The sequence below is a fragment of the Gobio gobio genome (genome assembly GCF_949357685.1).
Source record: "Gobio gobio genome assembly, chromosome: 8".
Taxonomy (NCBI): domain Eukaryota; kingdom Metazoa; phylum Chordata; class Actinopteri; order Cypriniformes; family Gobionidae; genus Gobio; species Gobio gobio.
Window position 1 is genome coordinate 20911797 of NC_137114.1, and position 21544 is coordinate 20933340.

General features: G+C 37.8%; 2 protein-coding genes across 7 annotated transcripts; both read left to right on the top strand.

Annotated features, from left to right (window-relative positions):
• Nucleotides 1–941: 941 nt before the first annotated feature.
• Nucleotides 942–14171, top strand: hsc70 (heat shock cognate 70). 6 transcript variants are annotated; one of them, XM_079823656.1, is made up of 9 exons: nucleotides 942–1215; nucleotides 5068–5314; nucleotides 5553–5758; nucleotides 6686–6838; nucleotides 7060–7615; nucleotides 7700–7902; nucleotides 8737–8935; nucleotides 11347–11579; nucleotides 13595–14171. In XM_079823656.1, the coding sequence occupies exons 2-9, from the start codon at nucleotides 5110–5112 to the stop codon at nucleotides 13769–13771; spliced, it is 1932 nt and encodes a 643-aa protein (XP_079679782.1). In that variant the 5' UTR covers nucleotides 942–1215; nucleotides 5068–5109; the 3' UTR covers nucleotides 13772–14171. The 6 variants fall into 6 exon arrangements, with proteins under 6 accessions (XP_079679782.1, XP_079679780.1, XP_079679781.1 ...); XM_079823654.1 differs by having other exon boundaries at nucleotides 976–1215; nucleotides 5105–5314; XM_079823655.1 differs by having other exon boundaries at nucleotides 1005–1215; nucleotides 5109–5314.
• Nucleotides 14172–14430: 259 nt separating this feature from the next.
• LOC307130604 (chymotrypsin-like protease CTRL-1) lies at nucleotides 14431–21111 on the top strand. Its single transcript, XM_079823673.1, has 7 exons — nucleotides 14431–14570; nucleotides 14734–14882; nucleotides 16591–16670; nucleotides 18316–18397; nucleotides 20077–20260; nucleotides 20390–20520; nucleotides 20639–21111. Exons 1-7 carry the CDS (start codon nucleotides 14525–14527, stop codon nucleotides 20798–20800), a joined length of 834 nt encoding a protein of 277 aa, XP_079679799.1. The 5' UTR covers nucleotides 14431–14524; the 3' UTR covers nucleotides 20801–21111.
• Nucleotides 21112–21544: the final 433 nt, after the last annotated feature.

The following is a 21544-nucleotide window of genomic DNA, read 5'->3' on the forward strand; positions in this document are numbered from 1 at the left end:
GAAGTTCCAATGTGTTTGTTTAGGCATAATGCCAAAAATAGCCTCCGGGTGACACACACATTCCATTGAAATGTTTTGATGCATTCTACTGTAACAAATTGATACATTTCTGTAAAAATTGATTCATTGATAAGATTCTATCACAAAATATGGAATCTTGAGACTCAGACCTTTCTGACAATATGTGTTTTGTCAAGATTATAAAAGATTTTGATTATAAAGTAGTTCAAATAAATTGTATAATATGAAACCTGCAATGCCCACTAGAGGAGGAGCCCGTTAAAATCATTTAATTCAAAACGGTTTTCACAGGATGAATTTTGAGTTTTCGAAGGATACCTAATTCATGATAATTACTAGAAAATGTGAAATGAAAAAAAGGTGGTTAAAAAAAGAGTGGCAATCGACCCACTAGCGGGACGGTGACAGTTAAGGGTTTAAAGGGATAGTTCATAGTCATCTGTTACTCTCAAATTGTTCCAAACCCTTATAAATGACTTTGTTCTGCTGTAAACAAAGGGAGATATATGGAAGAATGTAGCAGATCTCGTGCCCCATTGACTTACATAGTATTTTTTTCCCCTACATGGTAGTCAATGGGGCCTGAGATTTGTTGAGGTACAGACATTCTTCAAAATATATTCCTTTGTGTTCGGCAGAACAAAGAAATGTATGCAGGTTTGGAACAACTTGAGGGTGAGTAAACATCTGATTAACTTATCTTGTGAGAACATGTGTTTATCTAGCATGCTTCAGCACAACTGGGCATTTTGAGGCAAAAAGCACCACAAAAACATCTCAAAGTACTTCAATTTGCAAATAAAAAAAAGGTGAGGACACTGCACTTATTGAGTTTATGTCATGCTTAATAAAGACCGAACGTCCCCATGAATAGAAACCAGTGTCTTCTGTGTTGCACGGCCTTGGTTGGTTGTTAACTCACTCTAAATGGAGACGTTTGGCTGGCAAGACTGCAACACATGAGAACTGCAGCCTGGAACTTTCTCTGCGCTGTGGGTCAGGTGACTGCAAGCTGGAATCTTTTCGACTGCCGTGGCTATATACACAGAAGAGTCCAGGGCTTCTGCCTCTGAATCCACCAAAAGGCACCAGGACGCACTCTAGCAGGGCTTTGGCTGAGGGCAGACCCCGTGCGAAGGGAAAGGACACACGTTACACTTCGTTATCTCTCAAGTAGACAACTTTTCCAGTCAGGTAAAAGTTATCTTTGAAGCATTGCAAGCAGCTTGGCTTCGTTTTCTTATATGTCTGCTTTAGATGTGCAGTGTTTTGGCAGTTCTGCATTAATTTTTTTACTCATGCACACACTGCTAAAACAAAGCAAAGGTGTGTGTTCTTGACCAAACTGGACTGATTATGCTTCCATCCATCAAATCCCACAGTAAACTGAGCATGTGAAAAGTATGTAAAGGCAACACAAGGAATTCCCAGAAGTAAAAATAACTTGAGCTTTTTATTTACTTTGTGATAAGAATAGAAATTTGTCATTCAAAAAGAAAATACAGAGATATCCAAAATATTCCCTTCTGGGGAAGCTCCAGGAAACATTTGAAAAGCCCTGTGCTAGAAGGAGAAAGACATTTATGTATGGAATACACAGTTGAAAATATGGATGCACATACCCATTTTTTATTTTAACCCTTTTAAATTTTTTAAAATTGTAATGCACTGTATTAAACTGTATTGAATAACACAAATATAGTATGGAAATTAAATTATTTGCAATCCCAAAAATTTATATATATTGGGTGCATCCTAGAATGCATTTTTAAACTGTATTGAAGTTTGCATACATGCATGCTGGACAATTTTTAATTATATAAATTTTGTATTAATATAAAATTAATTTATAATATTTTTTATAAAATGTTACAATTGAAATATTACATTAAATAAGTAATATCAATTTGAATTATTATCATTATTATTATTATTATAAGTTTTAGTTTTTGAAAAATGTATGTTCTATAGGCAGGGTTATTATCACTGAAATAAGCAAAGCTGATATAAAATATTAATTAATTTATATTATTTTTAGTTTATGAACTTAAAATAACATTAATGAAAATTTGAAAATGTTGCCTTAATAAACTGAATATAAACTGATATGTGTAAGTTGAAGCACTATTAACTGGAAATAAATAAAAACTAAAACAAATAAAAAATAATTAAACCTATATAATAAATATAATAAATAATAATAATAAATGACAAAAGCACACAAGGAAATTATTACAAAATAAACTAAAAATAACATAAAAAATAAAATATCTGCCACACATGCAGACACAGCAAATCATGGATATTGTAGGTCACCCGACCCCTTCAGCATTAGGCCCTTTGTGTCTCTTAACTTCCAATGTCTCATGACATCAGCTTTCCAAACAGCCTGCTTCTTTGTCAGGCCTATATTTTCATCTCAGAGGATTTTACCAAAATCTTACTTTTGATTTGCTCTTCAGAGTTAAGTGGGAGTGAAACCTCCAGTCATTCTTACCGACCTTTTTGGTTTTGCATATATTTTATAATGTATAAAGATAAAGAAGACATTATTCTATCCTTATAATGAATTAGAATTAATTGTTGACTAAGCAGTGTGAGGTGACAGAACTTCACAGTCTAAGGTTACACAACACACACACACACACACACACACACACACACACACACACACACACGATCATGGCATGCAGCCAAGCAGGCAATCTAGTGCTTTCTAAATCAGCTGACAGCACAGGGCAGCATGATTGCAGCACAAATGTGGATGTAACTCGGGGGCGCGGGACGTACAGGATTGTAAATGTGTAACTGGTTAAATACAACAGAAAAAACATACCTGATACAAAAGAACAAATAAGCAGCCTCTTTGAGCGAATTGCCCTTAACATTAACTAAAAGAATGATGTGCACTTGTCACCATGTGCTCTCATTTCCACATATTTAGCAGAAGACAAATATATAACTCAAAAAGGGTAAAATGACAAAATCAATCCCACGGGTAAGTAAAATAGCATTATACATTAAGTGTGGTGAAAAAAAACATAAAAGCAATAATTACAATAAAGATTAAATATGATAATAATTATATGTTGAATTATGTAAATATGTATATATATAATTTTTTTATATATATATATATATATAATTCAACATTAAATTAACACTGTAATCATATGTTGAATTATATGTTCAGACAAAAAGGGGGAAATAAACAGCTTTTATTTACAGCAGAAATTTCAGAGTTGAAAAGCAAATTGTGTCCTTATCGCGATGCGATAAGATTTCCAGTGGCAAGCAATATTTGTCTGTCCACACCAAGCGGCAACCTCCCCCAGTTTCTCTTGAAGCCAATACGGAAGTGACTTAAACTGCAATTCAACGTCTGGCCACTAGAGACAGGCTCCAAAAGGGAGCAGAATCTCATTGAGTCCCATGTTAATGCCCAACTTTAAAGCTGAAATAAAAAACATGTTTACATACTGGTACAAATTGAGATTGGTCTATATAGCTCATTTTGCCCTTCATGACAACTGTGAGGTGAGGGTGTGAATTTTTTTATAACTCATAACTCATCTTTTTTACATTATATTAAAACTTAAAGTTCTGCATAATTAAGGGCGTGGCCATTTTGAGTGACAGGTGGATTGCCATTTGTCTGCTGCCTGTTAGCATCACGTCACCTCAGCTCCACCCACGTCCCGCCTCTTTACCCATTTTCAGTTATCCGGGAGTGATGCGCTGCCAAGATGGCAATGGCCAACTTTACGCTTTAAAACTGCTCTTCGGAAACCAACAGGTGACGTCACGGACACTATGTCCATATTTTGTTTACAGTCTATGGTCCAAACCAAACCAGACTCAACCGAGACACGGCAAAATAAAATAAAAAAATCACAGCCAATCAGAAAAGTGAGGAAAAGGGAGTCTCTCTGCTAGCGCACTGCATTCGCAACTAAATGTACATTAACAAATTTCTGAACCATTTTAACATGATTATATACTAAGGGACTGAAACAATCTTCTATATCATAGAATACATTTGGGGGTTTTTTTCTCCTTGTTTGCTTTGAACATTGTTGTTTTCCTTTAATTTATTTTCAAGATCTGAGGTGAATGTTAGCCTACCATGTTACTTTCAGAAAGCTATGTCTATATAAAGGCCATGAAAAATTATATTGAGAGTTTCAAACTGTTTAATAGGCTTCAAAAAATATGGTAACGACACATTTTCTCATGTGTCATGTCGCGTTTGGTTAGGAAACAGGGCTGTTTCAAAATTTGCATTGATTTTGTGTTGTTATTAAGTTTGTGAATTACGATTGCATTATTTTAATATGGTGAATTTTTGTCCACATTTTATTTAGATATAAATTATATCATATAATATGATAACTTGGGAATGTCGTTTTATGGCCAGAAAGAATCCTGCCATAGGCTACATAGGTTTTTGTGAAACGCCATTGTCCATTTCATTACGATTGCAAGCAGTATCAATAATGTCAAAAAACAACAACAACAACAACAACAAAACACTGCATCCCCAACCGAAAACATCTTGCCACGCCAATGATACATTACGATTAACTTGCCAGATATGTTTTATATATTTAGAGATCGACCAATTGTTTTTTGATGACTAATACAGATTACTCATGTTCAATATGCATTGTATTTTTTTTTTTGAGAATTAGATTTTTTTATTCATTTTAATAATATTTATAAAATCAAACTATTATTATGAATGCAATTATAGTTAAGCAAATTGTTTTGAGATAATTTACGTTGTTATCCTTGTGGTACATCTGTTAAGCTCATAATGTGCATTGCTCACTTGAGAATGTTCTGTTTAAGTAATAAAAAAAAAGTTGCACAATTTATGCAAACAATGCATTAAACAAATTAAAATGCTGTGGGGTAATGGCATTGTTGAACTCAATACTATACAGCTGTTTATACAAAACAAATCCACATTTTAGGTGTAATTTAGTACATATATGCAATAAAGTAAACATTCTTTCCCTGTGATCCTAAAAACACCTTATTCAGATACTTTACTAAAATCACCATTGGTCATCTGGTCCAGACAGGATGTCGAAAGGTCCAGCAGTGGGTATTGATTTGGGCACCACCTACTCCTGTGTGGGAATCTTCCAGCATGGAAAGGTGGAGATCATCGCCAATGACCAGGGGAACAGAACGACCCCCAGCTATGTCGCTTTCACAGACACTGAAAGACTGATCGGAGACGCAGCCAAGAACCAAGTTGCCATGAACCCCACAAACACAGTGTTTGGTAAGGCAGCCCATTACAGAATTCACCAGAATATGATGCATTTTGCTTGAGGAAAAGAATGAAAGATTTACATTGTCACTTGAATATGTTACTTTTCTCCATTAGATGGCATTGTAGTTACTATAAATGCTAATACTGTATTGAGTCATTTCTAACCCAGCAGAAACCAGCAGCAGCTTTAAAGCAATACTTGTTTGTTGCCATTTTGCATTTTACATGCATCTTATTTGCTAAACAGATGCCAAGCGCCTGATTGGTAGACGCTTTGATGACCCAGTGGTTCAGTCTGACATGAAGCACTGGCCCTTTCAGGTTATCAATGATGGTAGCAAGCCCAAGGTTGAAGTGGAGTACAAAGGGGAAATTAAGAGCTTCTACCCAGAAGAGGTGTCTTCTATGGTCCTCACTAAGATGAAGGAGATCTCTGAGGCGTACCTGGGCAAGGTGAATAAAACTATGCAAAAGTTATTAAGTGCTTTTAAATATTTTACATTTAGGTTGTTACCTATTTTAGAACACTTTCTGGCCCTTTTGTTTCACATGTAATGCACATTCAAGCATACAGGAAATGGATGGCGAAGCTTAAGAGAGCATATCGCTCTAGAATTTGGTCATTAAATGAATGAGAAAATGTACAACATTTGAAGCCTTTCCCTGAAATAATCTATTTATAATGAAATGTAAGCCTTTAATTGATCACATACTTTAGTAGGATGCATCAAACCAAAACAGAAACCCAAGTACTGCAGTGAAGACTAATATATACTATCTCTAATGCATGAGTGCAAAGTTTTGCAAACACAGCTGTACACATCTTATCTTTTACTGACGCATAGAGTTAGAATGGTTTTGAGAAATTCACCACTGATTAATATCTGATTCTGCAGCACGCGTTCTGCAGCACGCGTTTTATGTTCAGAGATCTCTAAAACATTTTGAAGTTTTAATTGTACCTCGACTTTTGCGAGATATTTGAAGATAACACTTGTTATTGCTGGTTCCAGGAAGGATGTCAACTCGGCCACAATCGTTAGTGTCAACAAGGTTGTTTTTGTGAACCTGTGTGGCTTAAAAACGTATTGTATTTTTTACAATAAATATTTCTGAAAGCATCTACTGTTTCTTCATGAACAAAATTATATTGAACAAAGTGAACTGTAATCATAATTGATGCAAATACTCTTTCCTTATTAATCACAAAAATCTCTCCTCCACAAAAGTTCACAAAAAAAAACCTTTTATATACACTAGTATCCAGAAGCCACTGGGGTTATCAGAATCAAAGCCAACATAATCTTTTACGTGGTTGTATCACACTGGATGCTAAACGTTCTGATTAATAATGAAGATTTGATCTTCTTGTTATTTCAGGCAGTGTCAAATGCAGTTATTACGGTGCCTGCATACTTTAATGACTCTCAACGCCAAGCCACGAAGGATGCTGGAACTATTGCCGGCCTTAATGTCCTTCGTATTATCAATGAACCAACAGCAGCTGCTATTGCATATGGATTGGACAAAAAGGTATACAGACATCCTAAGCTATACTTTACCTAGTTCAGGGCTTTATATATTACTTGGTAAACATGTTTAACTGGTAGTAAAGATGTTTGGACGTTTGGACTGGTTGTAAGTTGTTAGTAGGCATTTTTGTTGTCCAGCATCTCACTGATGAACTTTCATTGTATTATCATTAAAGAGTTAGGAGGGTTAAACTACTGCTTTACGGCCACAATTCACTACAGGTCGGTGGTGAGCGCAATGTCCTCATCTTTGATTTGGGAGGTGGAACATTTGACGTGTCCATTCTGACAATCGAGGATGGCATTTTTGAAGTCAAGTCTACTGCAGGCGACACCCATCTGGGTGGTGAGGACTTCGACAACCGAATGGTCAACCACTTCATTGCCGAGTTCAAGCGCAAGTTCAAGAAAGACATCACCGGCAATAAACGTGCAGTCCGTCGCCTGAGGACAGCATGCGAGCGGGCCAAGCGCACACTTTCGTCCAGCACGCAAGCCAGCATTGAGATTGACTCTCTTTTTGAAGGTTCCGACTTCTATACTTCCATCACCAGAGCTCGTTTTGAAGAGCTCAATGCCGACCTGTTCCGCGGTACGCTGGAGCCGGTGGAAAAGTCACTTCGGGATGCCAAGATGGACAAGGCGCAGATCCATGACATTGTGCTGGTTGGTGGCTCCACCCGCATTCCCAAGATCCAAAAACTGCTTCAGGACTTATTTAACGGCCGGGATCTTAACAAAAGCATCAATCCTGATGAAGCAGTAGCTTATGGAGCAGGTAAGACAGTTGATTTCCACTATAGATGGATTAGTATTGACTTTTGCTTTGTGATTTACTAATCTTTCCTCAAATCCCACCTAGCTGTCCAGGCAGCCATCTTAGCAGGTGATAAATCGGAGAATGTCCAAGACCTGCTGCTGCTGGACGTCACTCCTCTCTCTCTGGGCATTGAGACGGCTGGTGGTGTCATGACTGTGTTAATTAAGAGGAACACCACCATTCCCACCAAGCAAACCCAGACTTTCACCACTTACTCAGACAACCAGCCCGGTGTATTGATCCAGGTAAATGAAAGAAGTTGTTGTACCTATACGTACTTGGTTTTCCTCCCCTTTTGAAAAATCCCAGTTCGGATCAGCATTAATTTCCATTTCCAAGCTGATTTGGTACAGGTCCAGCTGGTGGACCATCAAAGATTGCTGTTCACCAGCAAAGACTGATAGTCAACCAGTGTGGCCTTCTAATGAAACTGCCTGACGAAGGAAGGCTTGCTGGTAAAGCTTGTTAACTCTTTCCCTGCCAGTGTTTTTTTTTAAATAAAGTTTCCCGTCACTGCCAGCGTTTTTTTGGTTTATTTTTTTACAAAAAAAAAATAATTTCATGGCCCCCAGAATATTTTGTTGTATGAATATCTGAACATGCAATATATCAAAATAAAGACCCTCTGCTTTAAAAAAAAAAAAAAATTCTAGCTTCTTGCATTTTTTATTAACACTTAAATATGGGTAAGTTTCATAAATAAATAAAAAAGTAACATTTTGAGCAAAAAGCTGAGAAAACACTGCACTTTTTTTTCCTGTGTTTTGATCTGGAGATACTGTACTTGTTCAGGAGATGTGTAATAGTGCCCCTTACTGTATAAAGGTGAAAACACAGAAAGCCATAAAAACTCTTCAATGACAGGAAAGCATTTCCTCTTGTCAATGGCAGGGAAAGAGTTAAAAAGCCTGGTAAGGGTACCAACAAACCGACATTCAGAAAATAACATGTGCTGCTGACAAAGTTTGGCTTTTCAGGAAGGTCCAATTGAGAGGTTGACATCAATTCGTCCAATAGCCATTGAGGCATTTGTAACCATTTGGAGTCTGTTTTAGTGATTTTGATTTTCAAATCCCTAGGTATATGAGGGAGAGAGAGCCATGACAAAGGACAACAACCTTCTTGGCAAATTTGAGTTGACAGGCATCCCTCCCGCTCCTCGTGGTGTGCCACAGATTGAAGTTACCTTCGACATTGACGCCAATGGCATTCTCAATGTATCCGCAGTGGACAAAAGCACTGGCAAAGAGAACAAGATCACTATTACTAATGACAAAGGTACAATAACTTGTTCTGACCTTGGATAAAGAGTGGACTTTATACTCATTCACTCTAGAGTCTTAGTTTTCACTGTTGAGCCATGTTTTCACCTGGTATTGAGATGCGGTTTGGCCGATCGGATCACACGTAGTCTCTTCTGTCCACTTTCAACCACTTCTGTCCAGATTTCTTCGAGGAGAGGGTCTATGGTGGGTAAATGTATCTAATGGACAAAATAAGCTTGCACAATTTACATATGACCATGGCCAAAACATACGGAGAACAGCATCTTTCGTTTCTGCTTTGACAACCGAAAGAACACGCCGAACGCAGTGTGTGTGTGTTAGACATCAGGAATGGTGAGAGAACATTGTGTTTTGTACGTTTTTCATCTTTAAACCAAACTTGGGTCTTTAGCCAACAAAGTTTAAATTCCGTATGCCTAGCGCGCTTCCCATAATGTTTACGTGTTAGGTCAGTAGGTGGAGAGTAGGTGGTCTTTTTTGGCTGTTGGAACACATTCGACCACATGAGCATTATGAAAGCAATCCAGCCGAATGTGTTTTCGCTTCCACCTCTGGAAGTGGTGTTCAAGACTAAAACGTTTTAGACCCCGTTCACACCTGTGTTTAGCGTCATACACTTGTGATCCAATCGACCACAACACATTTTAATTCCAGATGTAAACAGGGCTCCCCTAGCCTGGGAAAACCCAGACAACTTCCGGCAAATTTTTATTTGCTCTGCAAGTAGTCTGGCAAAGAGCCCATTCAAGCCCATTTCTAATCCCTAGAAATCGCGGCACCAATTAGAAACGTTGGGGCGGGCTTTAAACGATGACGACAGCGCAGCGACGTTGAAGCAGATTTGCCGCCGTGGAGCATCACTCGTTCGAATCAGCTATCGTTTCTGTTTTAAGCGATTTAAACTTTTCCTTTTCGTTAAAACCCGAGCAAAGAACAACACTCGAAGCCTTCATATCTAAAAAAGATGTTATCGCTGTCTTACCGACTGGATTCGGCAAAAGTCTGATACCAGCTTGGCCCTTTGGTGGCTAAACGAATGGGTCTTAGCGAGAGCCCTTTGGTAGTGTTAATGTTTTACAAAATATAGTTTTAAGTCCTTTTCAGTCGAGAATGTAGTTGTTTAAAGCTCAAATCTGTGGTTTATTTATAAAGAGAGCGCCTTTTTAAAAATTTTATCTGCCGTTTTCGGAGTTGTGAGCTCCAGTGGTTCAGCTGCGCTCAATCGCTCATTGAGCCCGCTGAGAGGCGCCTTTCCTCTGCCAGTCCTTCTGCCGTCTGCCGCTGGCTCTGATGTCTCTGTAGTGGTTAAACATAAGATATGATTCGTCTCGTCTTGTGTAGATCTAACGGCTGATCTTTGCTCTCATTAATCTATAATTTGTTCCTAGACAGATCGTTTTGTCTGAGGGCAAAGTGAAGTTTCATAACTTTATATTTTTAAGATATTAAACTTTACCGTTGTAGTCTCCTAGCGCTGACTTCGACTGAATTGCTTTATTTATTGTATAGCTTCTTATACCTTTTACTTATACTTTTATAATTGCTATTGATGATCACACATAAACTGACATTTAACAAAAATAGACTGGGTTGTGTTTTATGTCATATTTAATTTATTACAGTGATAATCATAGCTTATATTATGTGTGTGTGTTTTTTTAAATGTAAACGAAAAGAGGCTGGTTTTTTTATATTTTGTTTTGTTATAAACATGCATTGAAGATAATATGCATTGCCTGCACTACATATACAAATATATACTGAGTGATACTGTCAAGAACGCTGCTTGTCCATTAGCATAGTAGGCGGACTAGTGTCCTCCCGTCCTCGGGAGTTCGTTCTCCGGAGTCAAACTTGGTAAGTCACGGACGCAAGTCAGAAGTTTGCATACGAAATATGTCATAAAACACCACTGCCTCATTTCATAAAAAAAAAAAAAAATCTTAAACATAATAGCCACACGAATGTGGTTCAGGCAACGCGTAGCTAGGCCTACATTGATTATCTTATATATTTATAATAAAACGAAGTATAAAACACCCTGCCTCTTTTCGTTTACATTTTAAAAATAATATATTAAACATTAATATGTGGTTTAGGTAAGGTGACCAGATTTCTGAAATGGAAACCGGGGACATTTCCTATTTGAGAACACAAGTACAGACAAGAACGCATATTGAGAGACGGCCAGAGTTTCTCCGTCGCTCTGCATACGTCATCTCCCTCATCGCTCTAATTGGTTTTAGGTCTATCCAATTGCGCCCAGAGGCATTTGAGTTGGTGACGCCCCTTTGGAAATGATTTGTCTATGAAGCTTTGCCAGACCATAACTCAGTTACTACTGAGAATGGTCTGGTTTTAACCAGGCTAGGGCTTCCCGCTAATCTCTTCTGTTTCTTTCAGGTCGTTTGAGCAAGGAAGACATTGAGCGTATGGTACAAGAAGCTGACCAATACAAAGCAGAGGATGAAGCTCAGAAGGAGAAGGTCACTGCCAAGAACACTTTGGAGTCCCTGGCCTTTAACATGAAGAGCACTGTGGAGGATGACAAGCTGCAGGACAAGATCAGTGCAGAGGACAAGAAAACTATTACTGACAAATGCAATGAGGTCATAGCCTGGCTGGACAGGAACCAGGTAACATCCTAAAAATTGCAATTGAAATGCCAATCTACAGGTTACACTTGTTTACAGGATTAAGTCTATCTTTGGGTTATGATCATGTCATTGAACAATCTTTATTTTATGTTCTCCCCTAAGTAAAATGCATTTGTGTAGCCACCCAGAGTGTTTCACCCAACAAATTTGCCTTTCACACCATGCTTAGGCCTGGAATATCATCGTTCTAAACCTCTCTTTTTACTCTAAGTAGAAAAACATTATTTAGAAGCAGGGTTAGCCCAACTTTTAACCCAGGTTATGAAACCTTTCTCTGCATTGTGGTGCCAAAAGTGGACAGTGTGAAACAATTGGACAATTTACTTTGGACTATGACAGAAACTGTTGTAAAACAGTACTTTCGGTGTATGAGGGGAACATTTTAAATGGTGATGAAAAACATAAGATAATTCTGGATTCCATTTTACTGGGGTTTAGAGTGTCCCAGGAGTAACTATATCAAGTGAGAAAACCCCAAAAGAGATCAATAAGCCAGTTTTTCCCAACCTTAAAAGGTACAAGACACCAAAAGTACACATTTTGGATGTCTCATTTTTCTGACTAATCTATTTCTGGTCTTGGAGTCTCTACTAGTGAGCTGTGGAGTTGAATCAAGCGTGTTTAATTAGGAAATGTAAAAAAACAATATTTTTTAATATGTAGGGTACAATGGGGCTAAGGTGCACCAGGGTAAAAGGCGCATTTGACTTTATTCTCCTTTAAACCTCTAGATGGTAAATTAACTTAAACTCTTAATTAATCGATTTAGCGATCGCGGACAGCAACACAAGTTAATTCTGTGCTAATTTGATCTAATATTTAAAGGGTTAGTTCACCTGAAAAAAATATGTCATGAATTACTCACCCTCATGTCAATTGAAAACCCGTAAGACCTTCGTTCATCTTCGGAACACAAATTAGGATATTTGGACCCACTTTATATTAGGTGGCCTTAACTACCATGTACTATCATTTTAATTAATAATTTGATACAATGCACTTATTGTGTAGATACATGTTTTTACATTGTACTTACATTTTAAAAAATACCTGCATGTAATTACATCTGTAATTAATTTCTGTAGTTGCATTTGTAATTACACAGTTGACACTTCCCTACCCTTAAACTTACCCATACCACCACACCTGTCCCTAACTTTACCCTTAAACTAACCATACCACCACACCTGTCCCTAACCCTACCCATATCCCACCTCAATATCAGCAAAAGTGTTTTGCAATACAATTTGAACACAGTAAGTACCTTGTACTTATTTTTTAATGTAAGTACATAGTACTTAAGGCCACCTAATATAAAGTGGGGCCAGATATTTTTTATGAAATTCGAGAGCTTTTTGACCCCTCCATAGACAGCATGTTAATTAACACATTATTCATTAATCATAATTAATTAATAATTATTGAGTAATTAATGACAGAATGTTCATTTGTGGGTGAACTAACCCTTTAATGTTATTTAAAATGGTGTCGATTTATGGCGCAAATGAGAATCTGTAAAATTATTGACTATATTTAGAGACAAAGGCCTTGTTAATGTTTTTCAGTTTTGTTCAAGGTAATTAAAGCAACAGTTTTTCAATAACAGAGGAATTTGTAAAAGTAGGATATTTGGGGTAAAAAGCACCCCTGCTGTTGGGGTACGATAATTAAAATGATAATTTGCCAGAATTTTCCAGTTGTTGGCATGACATGGTTAGATTCAGATGGTATCATATCATATATTGATGTAAGACATAACATAACAAATCATAATATAATAAAACAAAATGTTTATTGTTACTACTAATAATTATAATTATAATTATTTTATTATAGGATCTCCTTCAATGCTTTCCGAATCTTTACTTTTTTAATATAATTTAGTCTCTGTATTTTTAAAATAATCATTTAATGGCAATATATTTATTAAACAAAAAAGTTGATGAATAAAGAGCAAAGAGCATCTTCTAAACATTGTATGTCTTGTGCCACAGACTGCAGAGAAGGAGGAGTATGAGCACCAACAGAAGGAGCTGGAAAAAGTGTGCAACCCCATTATCACCCAGCTCTATCAGGGCGCAGGTGGCATGCCGGGTGGAATGCCTGGGGGATTTCCTGGAGGGGCAGGAAGTGGTTCCTCCTCTGGTCCTACCATTGAGGAAGTGGACTAACCTTGACACCAGAACATCCAGGCTCATAAATAAGAAACCATCTGAAAATCTGATTTATGTCAACTTGCTGCATCTCAAACAGGCTTCATATGAACTAGTGTTTACTCACATTGATGTGCCACATGAGACCAACTTCTAGCTTGTGACCAAAGCAATATGGCATTGTCATTAACATATTAGCCTATCTGTAAGCTATTATTTAGTGGTTACAAGTTTAGTCATGCAACAATAACAACAAAATACCTAGTTGAGGTAAGGCCTTGTAACTTGTTCAGTTAGCCATTATACTCATTATTCATAATTATTCCACAGGGAGAGGTTTTTACACATCTGCTTTACAGTTCATGCATTTTAGTGTTTCCTGTATGACTCAATAAAAATAAAGCATATTATTTCCTCAATATCTTGTCTCATGATTTTGTTAAATAATATCTCATGATATAATGAACAGCCTAAATCATAGGCAACACACTTATTTCTGCAAATGCCTTCATGGAGAAAGAAAGTTAGTTAAAGTCTCCTTTTTTGCTTTCAGAAAAGTAGGTGATTTTGCTTTGTTTTTGTTTGGCTGACTCACCTATATCAAAATTATATTGCCCCCCCATATGAGAGGTACAAACATTCCTGAGCTCCTCCTAACTGCATGACAGCACATGTATGTATTGTGAAATTGAACTGATGTTAGAGAGAATATAAAGCCGGAGAGAGACCTAATAGCAAACAGCAGCAAGACACAAACCGCTTGTCAACAACATGATCTCGATCATTAGCTTCTTTGCTTTGGTGGCTTCCACTCTAGGTGAGTTTTTATTAGGATAAAATGTTATGTTATGTTAATGTTTAAATATACTGTATATAACTGATATTCATCTTGAGAATAAACAACTCAAAAATTTTCTGTACAAAACTAAACGACATGTTTTGTGATACTTTTCTTGCCTTTTTATGAACTTTGCTGACAGGATGTGGAGTGCCTCTATATCAGCCGTTGAATATGGCCTGGCGTACAATTGAGGACAATATAGGAAATATATTTGGGGGAAGTGATGTAATCCCTAGTATTATTAACGGAAGGGAAGCACTCCCTTGGCCCTGGCAGGTCTCTATCCAGGTAGTGTTACACGTTTTAAAGGGGTGGTAAAACACATTCTTTTGAAGGCTTGATTGTGTTTGTGGGGTGCACTGTAACGTGTTCATGCTTCGTTTTAAAAAAAATTGCATTATTTTTCATATATTTGACCTTTATTCTACACTGCTCTGTCCCTCCTTGTAAAACGGTCTGATGCGTTCCGGGTTGTATGAAGCCAGTCCCTCAAAAATACGCAGTGGGCTCTGATTGGTTAGCTGGCCTAGTGTGTTCTGATTCGCTAACCGCAGTGCATGTTTGTCGGAAACGCTACGCCCTTTACCGGTAGACTGTGCTTTGGTCAGTATTAGCCAGTATTAAACCATTGCGTCAATAAAAACATACCAATCTGAGCCCGAATCAGACCCAGAACATTTTAGTGAAGATGATCGAGCAGAACCTGTTCAACCTGTTCATTCCTCAAGAGTAAAGACTGCGGATCTATACTCGCTACTGAATGGCACTGTTACTTTTGTATTTTTAGAACGATTATAGCCAAATATCTGTCGCAAGAACTATTAACCCAAAACGAACACTAAGCACTGGCTTTACTAGTAAGTTAGGCAAATCACACACAGAACCATGTTTAGCATGCCTGTAGATAATAATACATAAAAGCTCTAATCAAAGAATCATTTACACTAATGCCAAGTTCGCTGTTGAGATTTTAACGTTAGTGTTTGTAACGTTAGGTGTTCGTCGGATAACGTTAAGTATGAATGAGCATTTAACAGACTGGTTTGCAGAACAGTGTTGTCATCTGTTTACTTCCTTGCTACAACATATTACAGGAAAACACATCGATGAAATATAAATCAGACTTACAGGTTGTGGCCCGTAAACAGCTTCTGTTTGTAAATCCAGCTTTCAGGACAAGCCGTTGTGTGATTCCTGCATTGAACTCGCGAACATTGTGAAAGTTGTCCTCCGTGAAATGGGCTGCGGGAGGGAGCCCCGCGCGCGTCGTGCATTCACGCACTGGCCGCGTTTGTCTCGGCGCGCTGACGTTGTGCAAATCTGGCATTGAACTCGCGAACATTGTGGATGTTTTCCTCTGTTAGATGTGCTGCAGGGAGCCCCGCACGCGCCTGTTTCCCTCCGTCTCAAACACACTTGCATATAACATGCTGTATGTTAAACGCTCTGCAACGCACCCCTGTCCCTATGAAGGCTGAACAAAGCAAGTACCCCAGACCTGCAATCCGGATGAATATAACAGCGTTTCCTCGGCATCGCGGCAACAACACTCCAGCCTAACTATACCACAACAGCGCCGCGATACAAAATGGCCTCACCCCCCCTTATTTAATATTCTCGGAGGAGGGGTTTATGTAAATATTGAGCCTGTTGATGTCACCAACCCTGGAGGAATGTCTGTAGTCGCCTACTGGCCGTTTGCTGTAGTTCTTAGAAACTGATTTCTTTAAAAGCAAATATCTCCCTTTGCTTTAAACTTTGAACGTTGTAACTTTGCAGATGTTGTTTATGCTCAAGCAGCAACATTACATGCTAGCTAAAGTTAGAATAGTGAAATCGTTGTTTACCACCCCTTTAAATATACAATCATCGTTAAGTCTCTTCCAGAGCAAGATGTTTTTATAAATGGATCCACTTTTAATTTCTTATCATATTTTAATGGTCATGGACCTCATTTTCTGTTTAATTATTTACTTTTTTTGTATATTTGAACCAGACATCCAATGGTGATCCCTTCTGTGGTGGTTCACTGATTAACAACTATTGGGTCCTCACTGCTGCGCACTGTGAAGTTCAGTAAGTATCTATCTATCTATCTATCTATCATCTATCTATCTATCTATCTATCTATCTATCTATCTATCTATCTATCTATCTATCTATCTATCTATCTATCTATCTATCTATCTATCTATCTATCTATCTATCTGTCTGTCTGTCTGTCTGTGCCCGCCCGCCCATCAATCTATCCATCCATCCATCCATCCATCCATCCATCCATCCATCCATCCATCCATCCATCCATCCATCCATCCATCCATCCATCCATCCATCCATCTATCTATCTATCTATCTATCTATCTATCTATCTATCTATCTATCTATCTATCTATCTATCTATCTATCTATCTATCTATCTATCTATTAGGGATGCCACAATTCTCAATATAATATTGAACCGTTCGGTACGGCCTTCACGGTTCAATACGCGCTTGTGAATTGCGGTTTTTCGGTTTTGCATTTAATTAATTATTTTTCTACAAATTCTATAATTTGAATCCATCCCAATATACCTAACCACGCGACATACATTCACATCACACGTTAGTGGTAGAGTTACACTCACGGAACACTATAGTTATTCACAATCACGAAAGCTCATTATTTGCATGCGTTTTACAGCCTTGCCGGTTAAACATGCGCTTTTCTGAGCATGCGCACTAAACGCCTGTCAAACATGCGATTACTGGACTAAGTAGTCTTACTTCGCTAATACTGTCAAATACACACAAGGTTTACATAAACACAGTAGGTTATGTCTAAAGTGAAAGTAAAATCGGCGTGTGTCTGTAGATTAGATGTGTAGAGGTCTTAAATTGACAACAGCGCAGCTGTCCTTAAAGGGACAGTTGAACACGTGAACACGCTGTCCCTAAAGGGACAGTTCACCTCTAAAATTATGTAATTATTTACTCACGCTAATATTGTTCCAAACCTATTCATTTCTTGATGACAGAATTTTCATTTTTGATTGAACTATCCCTTTAATGTTAATACAACAACAAAAGACAAAGAGAAAATCACTCAATGCTCTTGACTGAAAAACTTTAATACAGTAGCTTTAATAAGAATCATGTATATTTTATAGTGAAGTCTATGTAGTGTTTTAATTTTACATTTATTCATTCGATTTCATACTCAAATGCTGCTGTACAGCTCTGAGCTGCCAGTGTAAATCTTTATATATATTTATTGTATATTTTACAATACACTAGGAATGTGTACAAGGGTTTTTAAGTAAAGTTTTAAGTTTAAGTAAGGTTTTTCAATTCTTTTAAGTAAAATAAAGAAAGAAAATAAAGAAATTAAAAAATAGTATTTTTTCTCCTTAACCTCTTGCTGTTCCTGTCGCTTAAAATAGAATAGAAAAAAACTGATGTGACAAGCCATCAGAACCGAACCGAACCGAAAACCATGGTTAAAAACCGAGGTATGTATTGAACCGTGGACTAACTGTATTGTTGCATCCCTACTATCTATCTATCGATCTATCGATCTCTATCATCTATCTATCTATCTATCTATCTATCTATCTATCTATCTATCTATCTATCTATCTATCTATCTATCTATCTATCTATCTATCTATCTATCTATCTATCTATCTATCTATCTATCTATCTATCTATCTAGTATTAATCTTGCCCTGCTGTCTTTCTAGGGCTGGAAATCATTATGTTATCCTTGGACAGAATGACCGTGGCTCCAATAATGAACTTATACAGGTCAAGAGAATTGCCAAGGTATCATCTTTAATGTGATCATTACATTAACATATATTTTAAAATCTTTGTTTAAATTGAATAATTTCAAAGTTAAACACTCTTCAAGGCTGCATTTATATGATCAAATATACAGTAAAAATATCATTTGAGTTTAAAATAACAGTTTTGTGCTGCTTAACCATGATTCATTTTTTTCAGAATTCTTGATGAATAGAAGGTTCAAAAGAACAACATTCATTTGAAATACAAATCTTTTGTTGCAGGAACTTAAACACTTAAAAATGTTCTTAAAATCTTACAAACAAAACAGAGTTGACTACTAGACTTACCTTTCAAGGAAACTCACGCTACGTCGAAACACCGTGAGAACACTCTGCGTGATTGCGTCATGAAGCACGTGTGAAATCAGTCCAATGGCAAGATGGAATGTCATAGGTGGGTGACGTCATAGACCCAGAAACTATAAAGCACCCACGAAGGCAAACAGAAAACAGTCTCTGGGGAGACACCCATTTATTACTTGTTTCCTTCGTGGCACTTTGAGGCTGAGGCCTGTAGTTTGTACGAGGGTTCCAGCCTGGGATTTGGCCACTGTGCTTCAGGGCCTTTCTGTGGCTCCATTTGAGCCAATTGAGGGAGTGTCTGAGAAGTTTCTCACGCTAAAGACTATTTTTCTTATTGCTATCTCGTCTCTTAAAATAATTGGAGATATTCAGTCCCTTTCGGTGGTTCCCTCGTGCTTGGAATTTGCACCTGGCATGGTGAAGGCATTTCTCCACCCTAGGCCAGGTTATGTTCCTCAGGTTCCTACAAGTACTGTGAGTCCTATTGTACTTCAAGCTTTTTGTCCTCTCGCCTTTTAGGACATCAGACCAAGAGAAACTGAATCTGCTGTGCCCGGTTATGGCTTTGGATGCTTATGTTCACAGAGCTGCCCTGTGGAGAAAAGCTGAACAATTGTTTGTGTGCTTTGGGTCACCAAGGAAAGGTTACCCTGCGTCCAAGCAGAGAATGAGAGGGTGGTCGAGGCCATCTCACTTGCTTATGAGGCGGCCGGACAGCCATCTCCTTTGGCTGTTTGGGCGCATTCTACTAGGGGTATGGCTGCTTCTAAATCTTTATTGTCGGTGGCTTCCCTCCAAGATGTCTGTGATGCGGCAGGCTGGTCCTCGCCGCATACTTTTGTCAGGTTTTATGAACTTGACGTTGGCTCCACTCCTGGGGCTCAGGTGGTTCATAGTAGTGTGCGCTGAGGTTTCACACATACGGTTACTTGTTCTTATGGCGGCGTGGGTATTGCGTTCTTTAATTGCGATACAGCGTTTTACAGCGATACATCATTTCGATGCAGCGCGAGTTCCCTTGAAAGGGAACATCTCGGTTACGTATGTTCCCTGAAGAGGGAACGAGACGCTGCGTCGCCTTGCCATACTCCCTATGTGCCCGTGATCGGCTTACTTTAGGCTTTTCGAAGCTGTTTTCTGTTTGCCTTCACGGGTGCTTTATAGTTTCCGGGTCTATGACGTCACTCACCTATGACGTTCCGTCTTGCCATTGGACTAATTTCACACGTGCTTCATGACGCAATCACGCAGAGCGTTCTCACAGCGTTTCAACGCAGCGTCTTGTTCCCTCTTCAGGGAACTAAGGTTACATACGTAACCGAGACTTCCCCCTCCCACCCCCCACACTTATAGGTCTTCACCCATCCCAATAACAACAGGCAGACCAAGTTCAACAATGATGTTACACTACTGAAATTGTCCAGTCCAGCACAAATGTCGTCCCGTGTCTCTCCTATATGTCTGCCTAGCTCCACCACCAGCATACTCCCTGGGACTCTTTGTGTCACCACTGGCTGGGGCAAAACTGAAACTGAGAGTAAGTCTGCAATTCTTCTCACCTGTACTTTTTCAATTGTGTAGTAAAAAAAACAACAACAAAAAAACAGTTGATCCTTGCTCAACCATTCAGACACTTAACTGTCTCACATTATTTTTTTGCTTCTAGGGACTTCTCGCATCTTGCAGGAGGCGACCTTACCGATAGTGAGTCAGAATCAGTGTAGGCAACAGTTTGGTCGGAGACAAATCACTGATGCCATGATCTGTGCTGGAGCCTCTGGAGCCTCATCTTGCCAGGTAAATGAAGACAGATTCACACATATTACACACAAACTATTAATTTTCAATATTTGAAAAACACATAATGTTAACACTGTCACAATGTTAATCACTGATTTCTGTCTGTCAACTACAGGGTGATTCTGGTGGTCCTCTGGTATGTCAGAGCTCAGGTGTTTGGTATCAGGTGGGCATCGTGTCCTGGGGATTAAAAACCTGCGATGTTGGTGTTCCATTAGTCTACGCCCGTGTGTCTTATTTTCGAAAATGGATTGATGAAATTCTTAAATACAACTAGAGCACCAGCATGAGTATTTATCCTCTAGATGACACACAACTCTGTCATCGCCACATTTTATCTCTTTTTGTTCACGGTTTCTGGTTCTCCTGTGTCTGAACATCTGCCAGATATCAAAATGTCTTTAAAACACTTTTTTGTAATGCTATTGTGTTGAATACTGAAAATACCTCATGCCGATGCCAATTAAATTATTAAAAGCACAACTTATGTATCCACAATGTACTGTATCTGTTTTCATCTAATTGTAATTAACTAATTGTAATACACTTGTTACTCAATAAATATTAAATAAATAATTTTGGGGCTTCTATATTCTTTGAGTATTTGTAATTATATGCTTGTATATTGTAAATAAAACTTTAATTTCTCCAAGTTAATATACAGTATGGGGTCACTACATTTTTTTTTCATTAAAGGATCCTGAAAAAAATATCACATTCTAATAATAAATAATAAAAAAAATTATATCATTAATAATAATATAAATGTTTCTTGAGCAGCAAATCTGCATATTAGAATGATTTCTGAAGGATCATGTGACACTGAAGACTGGAGTAAGATGCTGCAAATACAGCTTTGATCACAAGAATAAATTGCATTTTAAAATAATAAAATAGAAAACAGTATTTAAAACTGTAATAATTTTCCACAGTGTTTTTGATTAAAAAAATGCAGGTTTAAACATGATAATTCCACAGGGAGAGAATGCACCTTTTGATAAAAAATGCAGAGTAAAAAAAA

Bases quoted from the DNA above. Each gene is read 5' to 3' on its own strand.
- LOC307130604 (XM_079823673.1), top strand. From the start codon at position 14,525: ATGATCTCGATCATTAGCTTCTTTGCTTTGGTGGCTTCCACTCTAG. The intron at 14,883-16,590 runs GTAGTGTTACAC...TATTTGAACCAG, and splicing joins CCTGGCAGGTCTCTATCCAG to ACATCCAATGGTGATCCCTT. The intron at 18,398-20,076 runs GTATCATCTTTA...CCACACTTATAG, and splicing joins AGGTCAAGAGAATTGCCAAG to GTCTTCACCCATCCCAATAA.
- hsc70 (XM_079823656.1), top strand. From the start codon at position 5,110: ATGTCGAAAGGTCCAGCAGTGGGTATTGATTTGGGCACCACCTACTCC. The intron at 5,315-5,552 runs GTAAGGCAGCCC...TTTGCTAAACAG, and splicing joins CCCCACAAACACAGTGTTTG to ATGCCAAGCGCCTGATTGGT. The intron at 6,839-7,059 runs GTATACAGACAT...AATTCACTACAG, and splicing joins CATATGGATTGGACAAAAAG to GTCGGTGGTGAGCGCAATGT.